At 42.9% G+C, this 19,080-nt stretch overlaps 1 protein-coding gene across 5 annotated transcripts in view; it reads right to left on the bottom strand.

The window, feature by feature from the left end:
- Nucleotides 1-1,537: 1,537 nt before the first annotated feature.
- Nucleotides 1,538-19,080, bottom strand: part of RFLNA (refilin A) — a 53,580-nt gene continuing 36,037 nt past the window's right edge. For all 5 annotated transcript variants that reach the window (XM_061602890.1, XM_061602891.1, XM_061602892.1 and 2 more), the window contains one exon: nucleotides 1,538-10,187. In XM_061602890.1, the coding sequence (XP_061458874.1) occupies nucleotides 9,854-10,187 (334 nt within the window). In that variant the 3' untranslated portion in view covers nucleotides 1,538-9,853. The remainder of the gene's footprint in view (nucleotides 10,188-19,080) is intronic.

Below are 19,080 nucleotides of genomic sequence, written 5' to 3'. Positions count from 1 at the left end.
TGACCATGAGCTACTCACCATCTCTCAGCCTAATCCAACAGAGGGGAACCATGACCACCCCAAGGAAGAGGGCACACTTAAAATGTAGAGGAAATAATAATGTACAACCATAGTGTGAAATGATACTTATCAGGACACAGTATGAAGAAATATTTATATAAGCATGACTGTCAAAGATGTTTATTATTTATGCAATCTGTAAAGATATTTATAATGCAATCCTATGTTTGTTTACTCAGAAGCAAGTCCCAATATATTCAATGGGGCTTACTCAAACAGGGAAGCATGCACAGAACTGCAACCTCAAGTGATAAGGAACTTCACTAACCCAACTGAAAACTCAGAATCATGGCACTTTAAGCTGTTTTGCAACTGTTTACACTTGTTTTATGGTTTTTGGATTTTAAAGGGATTTATTACTTGTTATAAACTGCCTTCATTTCCAATTGGCAACCCTACCTCACAGGGTTGTTGGAAAATCTCCATATACACACACACTGGAGATGTAAAAATACATACACCCCATATAATAGTTTATTGTCAAAACCAGTGCGTCACTGCAGAACATTTTTTTTAAAAATCAGTATGTTTCCTACATAATAAAGGCAATGATACCTAAGTAAGCCCTGCCTAATTGCTTTAAAAATAAGATTGGAGGGGAAGAGAAAGATTTACAACACAAACACAATTCTTTGCTATGTTCACTCAAAAGTCCCATTAATTTACAACACAATCCTAACGAGTCTATTCAAAAGTAAATCCTTTACAGCACAGAAGCTTTACTCCCAGAAAAGCGAGTATTGGATTAAAGCTTCATATTGGGAAAGTTTTCAAAATACTGCTCTCTTCAACAACCCAGGAAAATTTGACCTTGTTTGGCTCCTGTACAGAAGAGAGAAAAAGACTTTTGCATCTGCTGAAAGCTATATATTTACTCAATTTATGAGATTTTCAGATAAGCAAGAAAAATCAACAGTTTTCTGACTTGCAATGGGGTCTAGCTACTGCCTGGAGGTCAACAAATCCTTTCTCAATCACAACCCTGACTTCACTTAATGGCTGCAAACCTGAAAGGGCAGGGTTAGAGCAATCAGCTATGAGCTCATTTAACAGAAGCTGTGGGGGATGGCTGATGTTTTGGTGTATATCTCATGAACCAGACAACCTAGAAACTTAATTTTCTAAAAACTGAAAGCTGAGAGTCTAGAGATTGGGGTGACTCACCTGGAGACCCAGAGAGGACCCCAAAAATCCAGAGTCTCTGGGCAAAAACTGGAGACCTGGCAACCCTAGGGTGGAAGTGACTTGTACTCTTGAAAGCTATTACGTTTTATTCCATTCTGTTACCTTCCATTAAATTATATCTTAAATTTTACATATGTACATAGCTTATTTTATTTATTTTAAAAGAACTGTAAACCACTCACATTATAAAATATCAGTGCAGTGTACAGAAAACCAAAAATAAGTATAAAATACACACCAAAAATAATTAAGTTAAAATAATATGGTTAAAACAACAATGCAACACTAGAAAATGATGAGTGGAGAGTAATTTAAAATTTCATTTAGAAAAGGCTTGTGTAAGTAAAAGGTGCATCTGAAAGAGCAGATTGTTGGAGCAATCTCAAATGGTAATGAATTCCACATTAGAGGGGCCACAACATTGAAAGCCCTGCCTCTGGCGGACTCAAGGTAAATAGTAATAGCTCTCAGTTCTTCCAGGAGGTCATCTACCATGGAATGTAGTGGCGGGCATGGGAGTAAGGGGACAGTATATCTTATTTTATTGGCCCTTTTATTGTGAACTGTCCTTGGCTGAAAGGTGGCATAGAAAAGAATGAAAATTTTATTTTAGAAAAGATGCAAAACACAAGCATAAGTGCATTCCATCATTTTATTATGATATATAGGGGTTTTTTTAAACCAATATTAAAAATCCTTAAATTATTTTCTATTAGTTGAACAGACAGGCATTATTGAAGAAAAGGGGAAATAACATATTTATATAGATATAAAAATAAAAAGGCACTGCAAAACAGCTTCTTGCGACATATAAAACAGCAGAAATACTTTTGTAAGCACTTAGAAAGAGTAGAGCTATAAAAAAGTAATTACACATCTATGTCAAAAGACCCATTAGCTATTTTTGTCTCCCCCTCTGACCATCAAATCATCATCCACTACCTTCTTCACACTTTGAAATTTTGTTTTCCACAGATGTAGTAGCTTTTGTGAACACAAAAAGAAAAGCGTTCAAAATGATCAGACGATTCAGATGTAATGCCAAACAATTGCTTGCACAGCCAAAGCATGGTTTGTAATGACCTATGAACAGACACCATTCGAGAGCAACTCACAAACTAGGAACTGAAAGCACAGTTTGAAGCTAGTTTGGGCAAACCATGGTTTGGCATTCCATCTGAACAAACCATGGTTTGGGACATCACCCCACCTTTAAAAGGCTGCACCTGGGAATTCTGAGGAAAGGTGCGAAAGAGGGAAACCACACAAACCATGATATGCCCATACAGGTGGAAGACACAACTAATAGTTTGAAATCTGACTTATGCTTAGTGCAAACCATGTTTTGATGTCACATATGATCATTCAACCCTATTTAAGTCCAGCCATTTACTTAAAAGTCCTCCCCGCTACCAAGTGCTTAGCATTAAAAATGACACCAAGGCTTGTACATTGTTAAGCATGTAGCATTCCACTCAGGTGGTATCTCATTTCAACTGGAAACACCATGTGGTTTTTCTTAAACACCCAATTATTTTTAAACACCCAATCTAACTCAGTGGGAAAACTTCCATTCATTTAAACAGGAATACACATAAAAGGGTCCCTCTAGATGAGTGTTTTATTGCAGGTGTATTCTACAATATGCTCTTCACACACTAATAGTGCATTAGTGGTGGATTTATTCTGCTTTATATTGTTTTGTGATGCTCCCCAGTGCTACATTATTGCTCTCCGGAAGGGCTACAGTGCAAACTACAGCGGGACAAAAATATACCAGAAGATTTGTGGTATTAACTGTTACACTGATTGGAAATGGGCAGTGTGACTGCTCCAAAACTTTCCAGGCGCAAACAGTATTTAATGCGGGATCATGTGTGACCACCCCTGTAGCATCATAAGCACAAATCATAACGGATGTACAATAAAAAGGACATCTGGAGGGGCCAATATCCTTAATTTGTTTTACAGATAAGACTACAGCACTGGTCTACTGCTGAATGTATCCTAATATTTCCCTCTACAGAACTACAGTGGAAAAACATAAGTTACTGAGGCTACATTCACACCTTACATTTAAATTTCCACTATTATTTCACTTTAAGCAATCATGGTTTCCACCAAAGAATCCAGGGAAGTGTTGTTTGTGAGGGATGCTGAGAGTTGTTAGGAGACCCCTCCAAGAGGTCTTCTGTATCTTTAAAAGTTGTGCAGGGGGAAGGGAGAATTCCACCTGGTGGTTTTTCCTATTAGAGGGTTGCAAGAACACCTGCACTTGGCTGACTTTTTCTCCTAAAGATACAGGATCAGTCTCAGGGATTGAACCTGGCAACCCTACCTCACAGACCTGCAATTCCCAGAGTTTTCTGGGAAGAGGGAATGATTGTTAAACCACTCAGGGAACTGTAGCTCTATGAGGATAATTAGGGGGTCTCTTAACAACTCTCAGCACTCTTCACACACTACCCTTCCCAGGATTCCTTCGGGGGAGCCATGACTGTTTAAAGTGGAATAGTGGAATAAATGTACAGTGTGAATGTGGCCTGAGAGAGGACAAGCTACTTAAAAAAACACCACACACCTTATTAGATTTGGGAATGCAGAATAACTGCCCCTGCTTTTCTGAAGAGAAACACCTGCTTGTAACAGGCTTATAAATGGCCTCTCACCTGGTGGCCTGCTGTCACAGCCTTAAAGCGTGTGACAGAGTGCAAACGTGTTTGTGCCCTTTTGTTAAACATTTGCATTGTTGTTTAAATGCAGCAGCGCTTTGGGTCCTTTGTGTATATTTTTGTGTGTTGTAATTTAAACCTCCTGGAGAAGGGTGTGGAGCTTAAACATGCCTGGAAAAAAGACTGATCTGCCTCATGATGGAAGAATGTAGGCTGGAGAAGAGCACTTTCTGGGGCTATTGTTATGGGACTTGAGCTTCATTTGCTTGCTATCAGCCTCGTGGACTTAAAAAAAGTCCTCTCTTAAGCCTGCCCGGGTGTTAATTTGGGCAATAAAAAGCCAACCATAGCCAAACCGCCGCATTACTTAAAATGGCCCAGTCACATCCACACCATACATTTAAAGCACTCTTATACCACTTTAACAACCATTTCTTCCCCCACAGAATCCTGGAAACTGTAGTTTGTTAAGGGTGCTGGGAACTGTAGTTCTGTAAGGGGTCTCTGAACAACTCTCAGCACCCTTCACAAATTGCGTAAGAACATAAGAGCTTGCTGGATCAAGCCAATGGCTCTAGTCCAGCTTCCTGTTCTCACAGTGGCCATGGGAAGCTGACAAGCAGGACCCGAGTACAAGAACATTCTCCCCTCCTGTGGTTTCCAACAACTGGTATTTGGAAGTACATGGCCTCCAACTCTGGAGGCAGAGCATAGCCATTGAGGCTAGTAGCCACTGATATCCTCCATGAATTTATCTAATCCTCTTTTAAAGCCATCCAAGTGGCCATCACTGCCTCTTGTGGGAGCGAATTCAATAGTTTAACTATGCGCTGTGTGCAGAAGTCCTTTCTTTTGACTGTCCTGAATCTGCCAACATTCAGCTTCGTTATTATTATTATTTATTAGACTTATATACCGCCCGACTAGCAATAGCTCTCTGGGCGGTGAACACAAATGTTCATGAATGTCTATGAGTTCTAGTGTTTTGAGGGAGAAAAGTTTTCTCTATCCACTTTCTCCATGCCATGCATACTTTTATCATGTCACATTTTACTCACCTTTTCATTAAACTAAAAACCCCAAAGTGCTGCAACCTTTCCTCATAGGGGAGCTGCTCCAAACCCCTTGATCATTTTGGTTGCTGTTTTTTGAACCTTTTCCAACTCTACAATATCCTTTTTGGGGTGAGGCAACAAGAATTGTACACAGTATTCTAAAAGTGGCCACACCATAGATTTGTATAATGGCATTATGATAGCGGCAGCTTTCAATACCTTTTCTAATGACCCCTGGTATGGAATTTACCTTGTTTTTTTAAAAAAAAGTTCCCAGGATTCTTTGGGGGAAGCCATCACTGTTAAAGTGGTATGATGGTGTGGATGCCTTTCTAAAACCAGAGTTAGCATCTTTTGTTTTTCTTAACAATGGAAGCTGAGATTCTCACTTTTACACCCAATACCAACATTCTGTGCTTTTACTGTGTTTGCATGGACACATGGGCTAGTTGTCGTTTAACACCAATAATTTATCTTTTCCTGCCACTGCAATGTGTGTGTAAGTATTTTGTTGTATCTAAGGAGTAAATACCACACACTGTTTTCTACATTAGCTCGGCAATTTACAGATACTTTAGTCAGCAATCTTATGTGTTTGCTTGTGTAAAAGGTTGCACAAGCAGATTACCTTTGGATGTCATTTCACTTTTCTCACACAACACTTCAGTGAAAGCTGTCAGAAGCACACCTTTGGATCCAACTGCTCACATGAGGGAGCGGGCAATAGCTTAGTGATAGAGTAAAGGTATTCATGCACAGGTTCTCAGATTCAATCCCAAGTGTTTCAGTTAAAAGGATGTAGGTATCAAGGCTGATGAATCTTTTAGCCAGAAACCAGAGACAGTCATTGATAGCCATTTTAGCCAGTACCAGACTAGACAAACCAATGGTTTGACTCAGGTCACACCCACACCATAAATTGAAAGAACTCTCATGCCACTTTGTCATGGCTTCCTCCTACAGATGGCAGGATCTGTCAGTGCTGGTTATCTCAGTTTCTCATTTTTCCAGTCTTACATTCAGTTCTGTGGCAATTTGCATGAAAATTCCACGTGAAAATTCTTCAGTATTTTAGTGTGAATTTCTCCTAATAAACAGTTTTGTATGCATTTTTTACTGAGCACATTTGTGCAAGGAATTTCTAATATTTTTGTATTTTTTGCTACTAATATATTCATTTTTGTACACACGTTCCCCTAATATATATATATAGTTTGGTTGGAGAACTGCATCACAAAATTCAGTTAACTGCAAATGTTGAAGGATGGTTATGTTTTGGTTCTCACATTGTCAGAAAGTGCAAATCTGATAGATTGTTTCAAATGTGAACTGAATTGTATTTCTCCCCCAAAGAATCATGGGAACTGTAGCTTGTTAAGAATGCTAAGGGTTGTTAGGAGACCCTTAACAAACTACAGTTTGAAGGATACTTTTGGGGAAGCCATGACTAAGGATTAAGTGGTATAACAGTGCTTTAAATTTATGGCGTGGATGTAACCTGGGGTTTCATATATTCATCAGACAGTTTCATAAATTCATTCCCACCATACACACAGTGCTTTTTGTGGAATGCAGCCTGTTGTGGTAAAGGTCTCTACTTTTTTATTTGTGTACGGTGTTGCGAAAAATAAAAGTTTTAGAATTAAAGCCTATCAGTCCAATATCTAAGAAAGATTGGGCATGACAGAACTAAGGCACACAAGATTTCTATGTGCATACTTTTAAAGACTATGCTTAAGGTATTCAGAATCTCCAAGAGAGAGAAAAATAAATATATAAAGATCTATCGCTTTAAAAAATAGCACCCCATTTTTTTTAAAAAAATGGGGCAAATAGGCCCCTTAGATGTACAAAATGTGCTCTGAATGCAAAATTAATAGTAACCTTATAAAACATAGAATAGATAAAACAATTCTAAAATCCTATCTCTAGCATTCAGATCTTCAGTCACAAAAAAAGCTTCATCTTTCATTTGCAGGTCTTCTGAATCTGGCAACATATAAACTTTCTATCACCCACTATATTTGGGATATCGTGGCCCTTGCCCTGGCTAAAGTCAATAGCAATTCTGTTTTAGCTGAAAGCCATGTGTAGATGTAAAGTTGCTGAGGGTGTTTTTTGGAGGGGTGGAGAGCTCGGATTGTAATGTCCTCTCAAGTGATCAGGAGAATTACTACTTCCCTGCTGTCCCCGCATTTCTGATGTGGGGTAAATTTGCAAAAGTGAGGAAAAAGTCTTCTCACTGCTTAGCAAGATGCTACAAAGGATGAACACAGACAACCATTTGCCCACATGATCAACTTATGTGACCAGTTGGAAAACTAGCCATCTGTAATGTCCAATGGTGATGAAGTGACTTCTACATACATCTCCAGACTTCTGATGAGGTTAAGAGTGCCAAAACCCTCCTCGCCACTTGGCAGGTTGCTCAGCAGCTTGTTCGCACAAAACAGCACAAGGTGACAAAATTGTTCCTGTGTACTGCTTCAGACGGCAGGCAGGGGACTGGGTGACTGGATGTTCAATGGGTGCATCTGCTTTGCGTTCAACCCCTGGCATCTCGAGGTAGGGAGAGAGCCCAGTCTGAAACCCTGGAAAGACAATACTGACAATAACAATGTTCTGACCTGGAATACTGCAGCTTCCTGTGTTCCAATGTAAAATGTCCTGCACAAAAAAACCCAGATGTCGGAGAGAAGAGCTCTATCCTATCCAAGGTTTCTCCTAGATATCCTTGTTTTATATATGCAGATTTTTTTTTTCATGAGAAAGCATTCAACTTCCCACCTCCTTCCTTCACTTTGGATAGGTACAGCGATCCTGGAAGCATTTATCACCACACACCATTTGATGTGAACAAGGCTTCAGACATTCTGCCACTGTTTCCCAGAGTGGCTAACCAAATGCTGCTAGGACAGCACTTTCCCCACTTTTGATCCCCAGCCAAAGGTATCCAGAGGCATGCTGATAAAAAGAAGCCATCTGTATTCAGCATCTGTAGTAAACTGCCACTAGGGTGTTTATCTGTAACAAATCACTGTTCTTAAATATGGGGTGCATTTATACATGTCGTAGCCATAATGTGGAAGTGAACTCTAAGACGCCTTTACTCTGAATTATGAATTTAAAGAATGTCATTTCCCAATACAGAGATCACTCTGTCTCACCTTTTTTTCATTTTTTCTTAGGTATGTGATGGAGGTTGATTCTGCCACACATCAAGGCTTCTAAATAAATTTTAAAAGATTCAAACTACTTTTCCCTTCAGCCACCAAGGTAGCATTTTGAAACAATAGCTGTTGCAATCTGGAAAACTAAGGCCTAGACCTCCCTTGCATTTTTAGTCTCAAAGACAGGCAAAACAGGCCAGAATTGTAGGAAGATTATTGTGACAAGCCAGTCAGGCTTATTTTTCTGCCTTCAATAAGACTGGCATCATGTTTTCTGCACACTTAAAAAAAATTAAAAGCAGAAATGTAATTTCTGTGACAATTCTATTGCTGAATAATGGTTGCCAAGTTATATGTGCAGTTCACTTATATGCACATTGTTCTCCATTCAAAAGAACAAATATTTCTAAGCAGCATAATGGATATGTAATAACTCTTGAACCTGAGATACACAATTGATTTAACTGTGCATCTTTTCCCATTCAAAGGCATGACTTTATAAAGCAATATGTAGAATGGCAATCCAATAATTGTTGTGCATCGTATGCACAATTGTCCACTGCTTCCACAATTAAGCCAACACTTTCAAGTCCCTTCCCTTCCTTATATTCTCCATGCAGTCACTTCCTGTTCCATCCATTTACTTCCAGTTTACTAGGTTTGTGATTCTCCAAATCCAAGCAAATGTCATTTCCCCACCACATACCCCTAGAGAGCCAAGCTCCCCATTTAGGAAACCTTGGCCTTTTACAGTCCTTTATTCCAGAAAGTAAAAATGGCCTTTGGTCCCAGACACTAAAAAGCTTCTAAAAAGCTAGTATCTTTCAACTCTTTAGCACAAATAATTGTCAAAAAAATTCAGCCTCCTGCAGGAATGAGTTCATATGTAAATTCTTTCCTCACACATTAAACTATATTATCAGCCATTTTCCATATGTTATATCCACCCTAGAAGAGGGCCACTGCCAAAAGAATCTTCTTGTTGGGTTCCTATATAAATGCAGTCGCCAAGGAATTGTAAACACCTGGTTTCCAAGAATATCCCCTGTACGGGAATCCAGCAACTCATCTCCAACAACAAAAAAGCGGAAATTTCCCTTTCCACCCCATCTTGGTGGCAACAGCTATGAGTTAACCACCACTACCACACCATAATCTTTATGCTTGGGCTTCTAGTTAAGATCCCAGGATTAAATTAATTGTGTAATTTGACTAAGAACTGCCTGCTAGGATCTACCTGATGTATTTGCAAAGCTGAGTTGCCAGACTGGGGATGGTCTTCTTTGACATAATCATTGTCTCCAAACATATGACTGGCAGCACCCTACAAGCTACAAAGGCCCCTCCCAAACCTACAGAAACGAGCATTGCTTTTTTAAAAATGGCAACCCAATAACTGAAGGCCCTCACTATTAAGATTGCATTCAAGTGCTAATTAAACAGGCTCGATCCAAGGCTGAAGGGAATCAAAACGCAGTTTCTAGCTGCTTCACACATGGGAATATCTCCCTCATCTGCTTCTGGGAGCAGGGAAGCCACTTGGACTGTGTGTACATCCAAGACTGTGCATGAAAATGAATTAGCCTGGTGCCATTTAATGGATGCCCTCAGCTCAAGGCCAATAAATCTTAAAGGGCTTCTCTTCCAAGTGTAGGCCTAAGCCTTACATTGATGTTGTAGTCAAGAGTTCTCCAGTACGCAGAATATTGCATTAAGGATTTTCTGTGTAGGCAATGCAGGGGCTGTTCTCCTCACAGAGCTCTAGCTGCACACTTGAGGCAAACCACCTTTTGGCAGAACCAAGGCTGTAGTTGAGTGTGGTCCGGTAAATGTTCTTGGCATGTTTAGGGAAGATAATTGTTGTACTTTGGAACCTCAGAGGCTTCTGGCGTGGCTCAAAGATGAGCTGGGACTTGTAGTTTCGCCATGTGCAGTTAGGGGCAGCAATGATGGTCTCACTGTAAGTGGTGACAGTGGGCACTGGGCAGTAGAAAACATCATCCCTGTAATGCCTCTCAGAGCCGTATTTTACCTCAGAGTTGCACCTGCAAAGTTAAAAGGGGGGGGCAAGAAGTCACACTCAACTACTTCAAAAAAGCCCTGCTAGATCAGTCCATAGACCTGTTTACTCCAATATCCTGTTCCCCACAGCAACCACTCCCTTCTCTACTGAACCCTTGTTCTCAAACAACACACAGCCCTAGGCCAGGAGTCGCCAACTTTTTGGGGCCACTGGGCACATTTGGAATTTTGAGTGCCAAGGATCCCAGTCCAAAAATGGCTGCCATGGACCATGGCATAACACAAAATGGCTACCATGAAGGTGTGGCATAGTGGCTGCCACAAAGAGCAGAAAAAGAGGAAGGGTCACGTGTTCTCCCTTCAACTTGCTCAGAGCAGACTGATGTGCGAGTCACAGAACTACGTGGAGAGACTCAAGACCTGAAAGGAAACAGAAAGTGCTGGTACAGGCAAAGTTAGGGAGAAGGCCCCACGCCAGGCCAAGTTCAAGGTTGTGTTTTTGGTTTACAAAGCCCTATGTAGCTTGGGACCAGGATACCTGAAAGATCATCTTACCCTTTATATACCCAGTCAATCACTGAGCTCTGCAGGTGAGGGCCTCCTGCAGATACCATCTTATCAGGAGGTCTGTTCCGCACAACATAGGAAGTGGATCCTTAGTGTTGTGGCACCTACTCTTGGGAATTTCCTCCCCTTAAATATTAGACAGGGGCCATCCCTGTTATCTTTCCAGCACCTACTGAAGTCCTTCCTTTTTCAACAAGAATTATAAAGAGAGACTTTATCTCACTCTGCTTCTGTGTTGGAATTGCTTTTAAGATGTTTTTAAAACTTTTTTTAAAAAGATGTTTCATTTTAATATGTTTTTTAAATGTTCTAGAGTGTTTTTAGTGTTTTGTTTGCCGTCCTAAGCTCCTTCTGGGAGGAAGGGTGGGATATAAATTTACTTAATAATAATAATAATAAAGTTCTCCCTGCGACTTGCACAGAGAAGACTGGTATGTGAGCCTGCACACAACTCAATAAAAATCCTATCTATAACCTAAAGCCTGCACATGCTTTGTCTTAATGAAACATGCATGCCCCCCACATATTAGCTGCCCCATCAGCGGGGAAAGAGGCACCTGTATCACCCACCGCTGTGCTCGCTCACAAGGAGAAGCTCTTCAGAACAGATGTGAGGGTGGGCATCCAATCCAGGCATCCAATGAAACGTGGGCATCTTTACGGGGGCATGTTCAATGTAAGAGAAACTGACCCAGTGCAAACTAGAACTGAGCAGGAAGACTAACAGAATGGTAGAGTTGGAAGGGGCCTATAAAGCCATCAAGTCTAACCCCCTGCTCAATGCAGGAATCCAACTTCATGCTTTAAGAGGGATTCCTGCACTGAGCAGGGGGTTGCTCAATGGCCTTATAAGCCCCTTCCAACTCTACTATTCTATGATTCTTAAAGCAAACAGTCTCTCATGTATTGTAGATTTTTGATGGGATATCTACTTTTTGCAAGCACCACAGATGGTACTGGCGGGCACACTGGCACTTGCAGGCATCTCAGTGGCAATCCCTGCCCAAGGCCTTTTGTGCCGAGTGCTTTATGAACATCTGAGCAATTGGAACCAGACCCCTCAGAAGGCTAGAGAGGCCTAGGCTATTTCCAGTTTCTGTCCCGAACCATAATAAAAAAAATTAATAAAGCACACACACAAACAAGAGGCAAACAAATTTTGATTTTTTTTTTAATTTAACGTTGGACTACAACCTGGGAGAGCAGGGTTCGAATCCCCAGCCATAAAGCTCACTGGGTGACCTTGGGCCAGTCACTGCCTCTCAGCCTCAGAGGGAGACAATGGTAAACCCCCTCTGAATGCTGCTTACTATGAAAACCCTATTCATAGGGTCACCATACGTCGGAATCAACTTGAAGGCAGTCCATTTCCATTTTTTCTAACCCCTTCTATCTAAGAGGGTATGTGCTAAAAGGGTATGTGCTAAGAGGGTATGTGGATATAAGAGGGTTTTGTGCTAATGCACATATTCACTAATAGGCAAAAAAACCTTGTGGTTTAAGAACATACCTATAGCCAACAGATATTTCTATCAAACTTTAAAAAGCAGGGGAATTGGGCAGCTATAATGAATGCACCAAGGGGGGCAGGAGACCTGACCTCCTCTCTGAGATACTGTACTGCCCTACAAATTTATAAAAATGCAACCCAAATACAACCCTGCTGCATTCACTATAGCTGCCCATTTTTCCTGCTTTTTAAAGTTTGATAGAAATATCTGTTAGCTATAAGTACATTCTTAAACTGCAAGAGGCTTTTTTGCCTATTAGTGAATTTCTCTGCTTTTTAATCTGGGAGGTAAAAAATGGGATCCTGTGCAAGTTTGCTGAGAATTAATTGATCATTTGCATGCTTATTGAGTTCAGTTGGATTTACTCCCATGCAATCATGCTTAGAATAGGTAAAACTGACCATGAGGAAGGAGGAGAAGAGGGAGGGAGGGCTAGAGTGGGCAGGAAGGAGGAAGAAGGAAGAGTGGAGGGGAGGAAGAAAGGAGGAGGAAGGAAGAAGAGGGGAAGGAGGGGAAAGGCAGGTCTGATCATTTGCATGCTTATTGAATTCAATGGGATTTATTCCCATGCAATCATGCTTAGAATAGGTAAAACTGATCATGCAGGAAGGGGAGGGATCAGGACAGGGAAGGAGGGGGAGGGAGATTGGAAGGGGAGGGGGAGGGAAATTGGAAGGGGAGGGGGAGGGAGATGTGAAAGTAGAGAAAGGGCAAAAGGGAGAGAATAGGAGGGAGGGGGGAGGAGAGGGCAGGTTTGATCATCTGCATGCTTTTTGAGTTCAATGGGATTTTCTCCTGTAGAATCATGCTTTGGATAGGTATAACTGACCATGGAAGAGAAGAAGGGAAAGGAAAGGGAAGGGGGAGGTGATTAGAAGGGGAGGGCGATAGGTGAGAGAGGCGAGGGAAGCAGCAAGGAGGAGATAGGAGGGAGAGTAGGTTTGATCATTTGCATACTTTTTGAGTTCAATGGGATTTACTGTACAAACATGCTTAGGATAGGTGAAACTGACCTAGGGGAGGGAAGGGAAGGGAGGGTGGAGGAGGGGGAAGGGGGAGGAAAGGGGAGGAAAGGGAGGGAGGGGGAGGAGACTGCATGGGCGGGCACTAGGCAGAGGGGAAGCCCCTTTCCTTTCCAAACGGAAAACATTGTGAACAGTACCATTGTTTTTTAGGGTTTTCCCCATCTTTTTATTCTACAGCAGGCACATGTAGTCTCCCACCCAAATTTAAACCAAAGATGTCCCTGGCCATATCCACAGCAGACCTTTATTTCACTTTAGACAGTCATGGCTTCCCCCAAAGAATCCTGGGAAGTGTAGTTTGTGAAGGGTGTTGAGAGTTGCTAGGAGACGCCCTATTCCCCTCACAGAGCTACAAGCCCCAGAAGAGGGGCTGACTCTGGCCACTAGAGCTGTCTCGGGGGGCTAGGAGTCTCCTAGCAACTCCCAGCACCCTTTGCAAACTACCCTTCCCAGGATTCTTTGGGGAAAGCCAGGATTGTCTAAATTGGAATAACTGTCTTGTGTGGGTGTGGCCCCCTGATTAGCCAAACCAAACAGCTGCGAGTCTTGCTTTTAGAACACTGACAGTTGGTTCTTACTGAGCATGCCCTACATTATAATAGACTACAATGTTAAATTTCTTAAATTAATTAAAAACCAGCCAAGCATTTTTTTAAAACTTTTAAACTGCAGAAGATGAAGGTCAGAGTATGGGGCAAGGTCAGTAATAGGATTACAGGCACTCTGTGAACATGGCTGATTTTTAATTAAGTTCAACAAATTATGAGATTACTGACAGAAAAAAGTCCAACAGGGATCTGGATTTTTTTCTCTTGTTTTACTCTTTGAACTTTCGATTCTCTCTGACTGTTTTGTGTATCGCCATGAAAACGTAGAGGGTTGTTAAGGAAGCGTTTCTGAATTCAGAACTATAGGTTTTGTACGGTTTTGTTTTGAAATGAGCTTATGGAAAGCAGCAGAATGGCATGGGGGGTATTTTCAATTTAACATTGCGGAATGTGAGAAATCCATGCTGGCTATAGTATACAATCTACTCTCGTGGCTGTATAAAAACCAAGTTGAGAAACTTAACAAATGTCAAAAAATTAACGAGTGTCTAGATTTTAGCCCCCCTCAGAGCTTGAAGCCCAGGTCAAATGGTCCTTCTGTCCCCACTCCCCCGCAGCCCTGATTGGAAAGATGAAACACCTGAATAGCTGATTAACTAAAGCTGGTGCTTTTGCAGCTGATAGTTATAGAGGCCTTGGAGACTAGAGAACACATTTTCCTCAGGGCTTTCCCTCCACACACACACAACACACACACACACACACACCTTTTGTCAAATTATTTGTCTGATTTGCTGGGTGTTAACTGGCAAAACCAGTGACTCCCTGCAAATCTGCTATTTGTTACGTCCTTGAAGTCAGTATCTTGTTCAACTTTCTGTGACCACAGCAAGTGTCCTAAAAGATTAGCCAAAGATGGCACTGACTTTGCAAATAGATATCTAGATCTACCCCTATTAGTTTCTGCATATTTTCATTTCACGGGGATCTTGAAAAAGCAGCCTTTACAGTCTGTGAAAAGCAGCCATGTCTTTAAAGAAGCTGGAGGGACACGCAAAGCATCCCCTGCTGCCAGGCTGCCGTAGGGGTTTTGCATGGTTTGCTGCTTCCAGATCTTTGAGGCACAACCAGCAGCAGCAGCTGAGGAATTTGCAGCACTGTGTATAAAAAGATTAAATGCTGGGTGTGGTGCCTGGCATTTGCCAATGCCCTGGAGGAGGCTTGGCCCACTGAACAGAACACATAACACAATCTGCTTAATGAGTTTTGCACAGCTAAGATCAGAGGCCAGCAAGCTGTTAGTGGTGCAGACACGAGGAGCCCTCAACGGCAAAACATCCTTGCCTGTGGTTTCTTGAGATTTCTAAGGCTAAAATTTAGGTGTGTGGTGTTGGTAGATGCAGCAACCACTGAAGCAGCTCACTGGCAATCATCAGGACATCACTGGAGAGCACATTATGCAGTTCCAAACTAGGGACCGAGAAATGTCATTCATTATATTGAAACTCTACTGGCTTCCTTTAAGATTCTTTGCACGTTTTGCCCAAGCAAAAACCTTCAATTTAGCAGCAACCTCAAGGGCCCTCAATGCCATTCACTGATGGGCATCACCCAACAGGACAAGGGTCTGCTATCACCACCACTTTCTTGCCCAAATATAGTTGGGCTGTTTCGCTCTGCCAGGACTGGAGACCTTCAGGGAAGTGACAGAGAAGATTCATCTGACCACAGAGCACTGAAGAAGAGAGACACTATAAACTATGGAAGCAGGACATGGGTAACTCTACCCCTCAACACAAAGGCTACTTACACTCTCACAGCATGAGACAGGAAGACTAGAAGATGGGGGAGGCAGTGCTTCCTGGCTCTCATAAGAATTCAAGAAGACAGCCGTGCAGAGCGGTTCTTTGTTGTTATTAGAGCAATGGCTACATTGCGGTTGCCACAAGGGAGAAGACGTGGAAACCAGTTTTGGAATCTCTGTCTTGGTGGTGCTGTTGAAAGGTACAGCTTCAGAGGTGCTTTGGCCCAATATGCTTTGAGTACCTCGGCCCAACAAACACTTTGGCAGAGCACTGCTTGCGAACGGTCCCGAGTTGAGTCCCCTGCATCTCCGGGTAAGGCTGGGAGAGACTGCCTGCCAGAACCTCTGACAGCCAGTGTAGACAATACTGCGCTAGATGGACTAATGCTCTGACTCAGTATAAGGCAGCTTCCAAGGTTCCTACTCAGGATGACCATGAAAGGTTTCTTCACATTCTTCTTCATTATCTTCACCACCATAAATGTTGCTGTATGTCCTTACCTCAGTGGTGACTAGTGTGCACTGGGACTGGCAGGGCAGAAGGCAGGGAGGCCCACCAGCAGGCGGAGCCACAGCCAATTACAGGTGGAGCCAAGTCACTCTGCTTTTGTCCCCATTGTCGTCGTCCTTGAGGAGTTATGCAAGGGCAACACTGAGGAGGAAGAGGCTGGCAGGCAGCGCCACCACCTGGACTGGGTGTAAGAAAGAAGGTAGGCAGGTGGGGGATTGGTTGACACAGATGTGCCCACAGATGCCCCACACTGGTGGGGCAGTGCCCCATTTGCCCTAACGGACCAGCCTCCCCTGCCTCGCCATTTCCAGCTAACCAGGTTCTCCTTCAGGACACTATAAGCTACAAGGGACACAAGCAAGGTATTCCACCTGCCCTGGGTTTCCCCCCCCCCCCAGTGGCTACTGAGCCAGCTGTATCCTCATTGGACTTTTGCAGTTTGCCCAAGCGTACTGGTATCTCCCACTCTGGCTCTAATCTTCAACTTTCAGCTCCTTACAGAATCCACTACAGCTCATGAGCCAAATAATAAAAATAGAACCCCAAGGTCCAATGTGAAATATCGCTTTGGGTGAGATGTACTAAACATATATTATAGAAAGTAGGAGCACTGGCAAGAAGAGGTGCAGAAGTGACAGCACCAGTGCCAAAAAAGAGTGTAGCTTTGAATGAACAGGGGCTGGGTAGTTATTTTTTTTTTAAAAGCTTTAATTTCCATCTAGTACGGCATACACTGATCCATCTTCCTCCAGCTGTTTGAGACAAAAAGGTTCTTGCTTTTGACAACAGTTACTAAAAGATGCCCCACATAGAAGTCATTGATCTGGCCCACTCCATCATTTCTTCCCAGGGAAATTAGGTGTATAGGCTTTCAGAGGTTTCTGTGTTAGGCTATTGGTGATGTTGGTCACCACAGCGTCTGCGTGGCGCCCAGCATGGTATGCCATTTTTGGCTCGTTTACGTCAGCACAATCACCAATGGCATAAACATTATCATATCCTTTAACCTGAAGGTAGTCATTCACTTGCAAAGCACCATTTCTTGTCAGGTTGTTGCTGAATGCATGCTGTATGCTGAGGAATTGACTTTTATTCCAGTGCAGAGAATCACCACATCAGTTACAATCTCTGTGCCGTTGTCTGTCTTCACTATCATGTTCTCTTTGAAGTTGTTTAAAGTCAGTGAATTCAGGTTACTAACTTTCTGACTCAACAAGGTATGTACAAGAGACTTGTATAAGAGACTCCTTCACCTCCTGTTGAACTCTGGGGAGCACTTCTGCATCTGCCAATGCCATTTTTGAGTGTATGAGGGTGACCTCTTTGGCGGGATACTTTGTCTTAACCTCAGCAGCCATTTCGACACCAGCAGAACCACCACCCACAATTACTATGTGGGGAGCTTTTTCAAACTCCTTAACCATGTCCTCATAGGTCTGAATAGCAGACTGCATGCCAATTGGTTTGCCAAATTTCCCAGGGAAAAGCCCGTCACTTCCTGTGGCAAGGATCAGGTGAGAAAAGAGTTCTTCCCCATCATTCAACAGGACGTGCCTTTTCTCCAAGTCAATTCCAATGACCAGACCCTGCTGGAAACTATCTCCAAAGGTCGCAGAGAAGGAGATGAAGGTTTTCTTGGCAAATCCACTCTGGACAGTGGCACGGAGCACAGCAACGTTGTGGTGCAAGGCATCCCTCATGTCCACGAGGAGGAAAGGGATCCTCCAACACTTTAGCTGGTGGGCAGCTTCAATGCCGCCGAAGCCCCCTCCGACTATTACCATGTGCACCGAATCATTCACTGAGACTTTAGAGCCCATCGCAAAGGAGCAAAAATGTCTTCCGTGGGGGCACCTGCTAATGATTCCTTGCCAGCGGCCGATCGCGCGGCTATAAAATGAGGCCTATTTATTGCCGTGGAGATAAACAGGCATACGCCTGATCTGGGTTTGATGGTATCTCGCTTTCAGCTCCTGATTTCCTAAGAACATAAAGCAAAGCCTGCTGGATCAAGTCCACTGCCCACCTAGTCCAGCATCCTGTTCTCACAGTGGCCAATCGGATGCCCCGATGGGAAGTTCACAAGCAGGATCTGAGTGCAACAGCACTCACCCCTCCTGCAGTTCCCAGCAGAAGCATCCTGCCTCTGACAGTGGAGGTAGAACATAGCCATTGTGTCTAGTAGCCACTGATAGGCGTATCCTCCATAAGTTTTGTCTAATCCTCTTTTAAAGCCACCCAAGTTGGTGGCCATCACTGCCACCTTTGGGAGCAAATTACATAGTTTAATTATGCGCTGTGTGAAGAAGTATCTTCTTTTGTCTGTTCTCAACCTTCCAACATTGAGCTTCATTGGATATCCATGAGTTCTAGTTTTATAAGAGGGAGAGGAAGGTTTCGTTATACGCCGTCTCTTCAGGGTAGTCTGTTGAGGGACGTATATTGGTGGTGGGAAGGACTGGAGTCAAAAGGCGGCAGGGTCAGAGCCAAAGGGGAGTACGCCCTGCCTGTTTTCTCTGCCCCCCTTTCTCTCCCAAGCTCCCTCCTTCCGGCACAACCCTCTCCCCCTCCTTCTGCTACTCCCCCCCCTTGCTACACACATGAAATTAGGCAAAGGGTTGCATAGAATTGGGCTGAGGGCTGCAGGCTGCCCATCAGAATCTTACAGCCCTGGTTCTTAATAACCACTCTGGCTCTCCTGAGCTATGAGCTTAACCTGACATCCGGGTCAATGTCCATGGCACTGTGGACAGAGATGTCATTAATAATGTATTTCACATATTTAAATTTCAATCCCACCTTTCCCCCTCCCTCTCCCCAAGGAGCCCAGGGCAGCTTATAGTAAAAGAGCAAAAAGAAATCTAAACAGCCATAGTGGTGTCGTGGTTAGAGTTTCAGACTGGGTCCTGCAGCCCATGGTTCACATCCCCACTTGGCCATAAAACTTACT

The sequence above is a fragment of the Rhineura floridana genome, chromosome 19 (genome assembly GCF_030035675.1).
Source record: "Rhineura floridana isolate rRhiFlo1 chromosome 19, rRhiFlo1.hap2, whole genome shotgun sequence".
NCBI classification, from domain to species: domain Eukaryota; kingdom Metazoa; phylum Chordata; class Lepidosauria; order Squamata; family Rhineuridae; genus Rhineura; species Rhineura floridana.
Note: the sequence above shows the minus strand (reverse complement) of the source record. Positions and strands in the feature narration are given on the sequence as shown.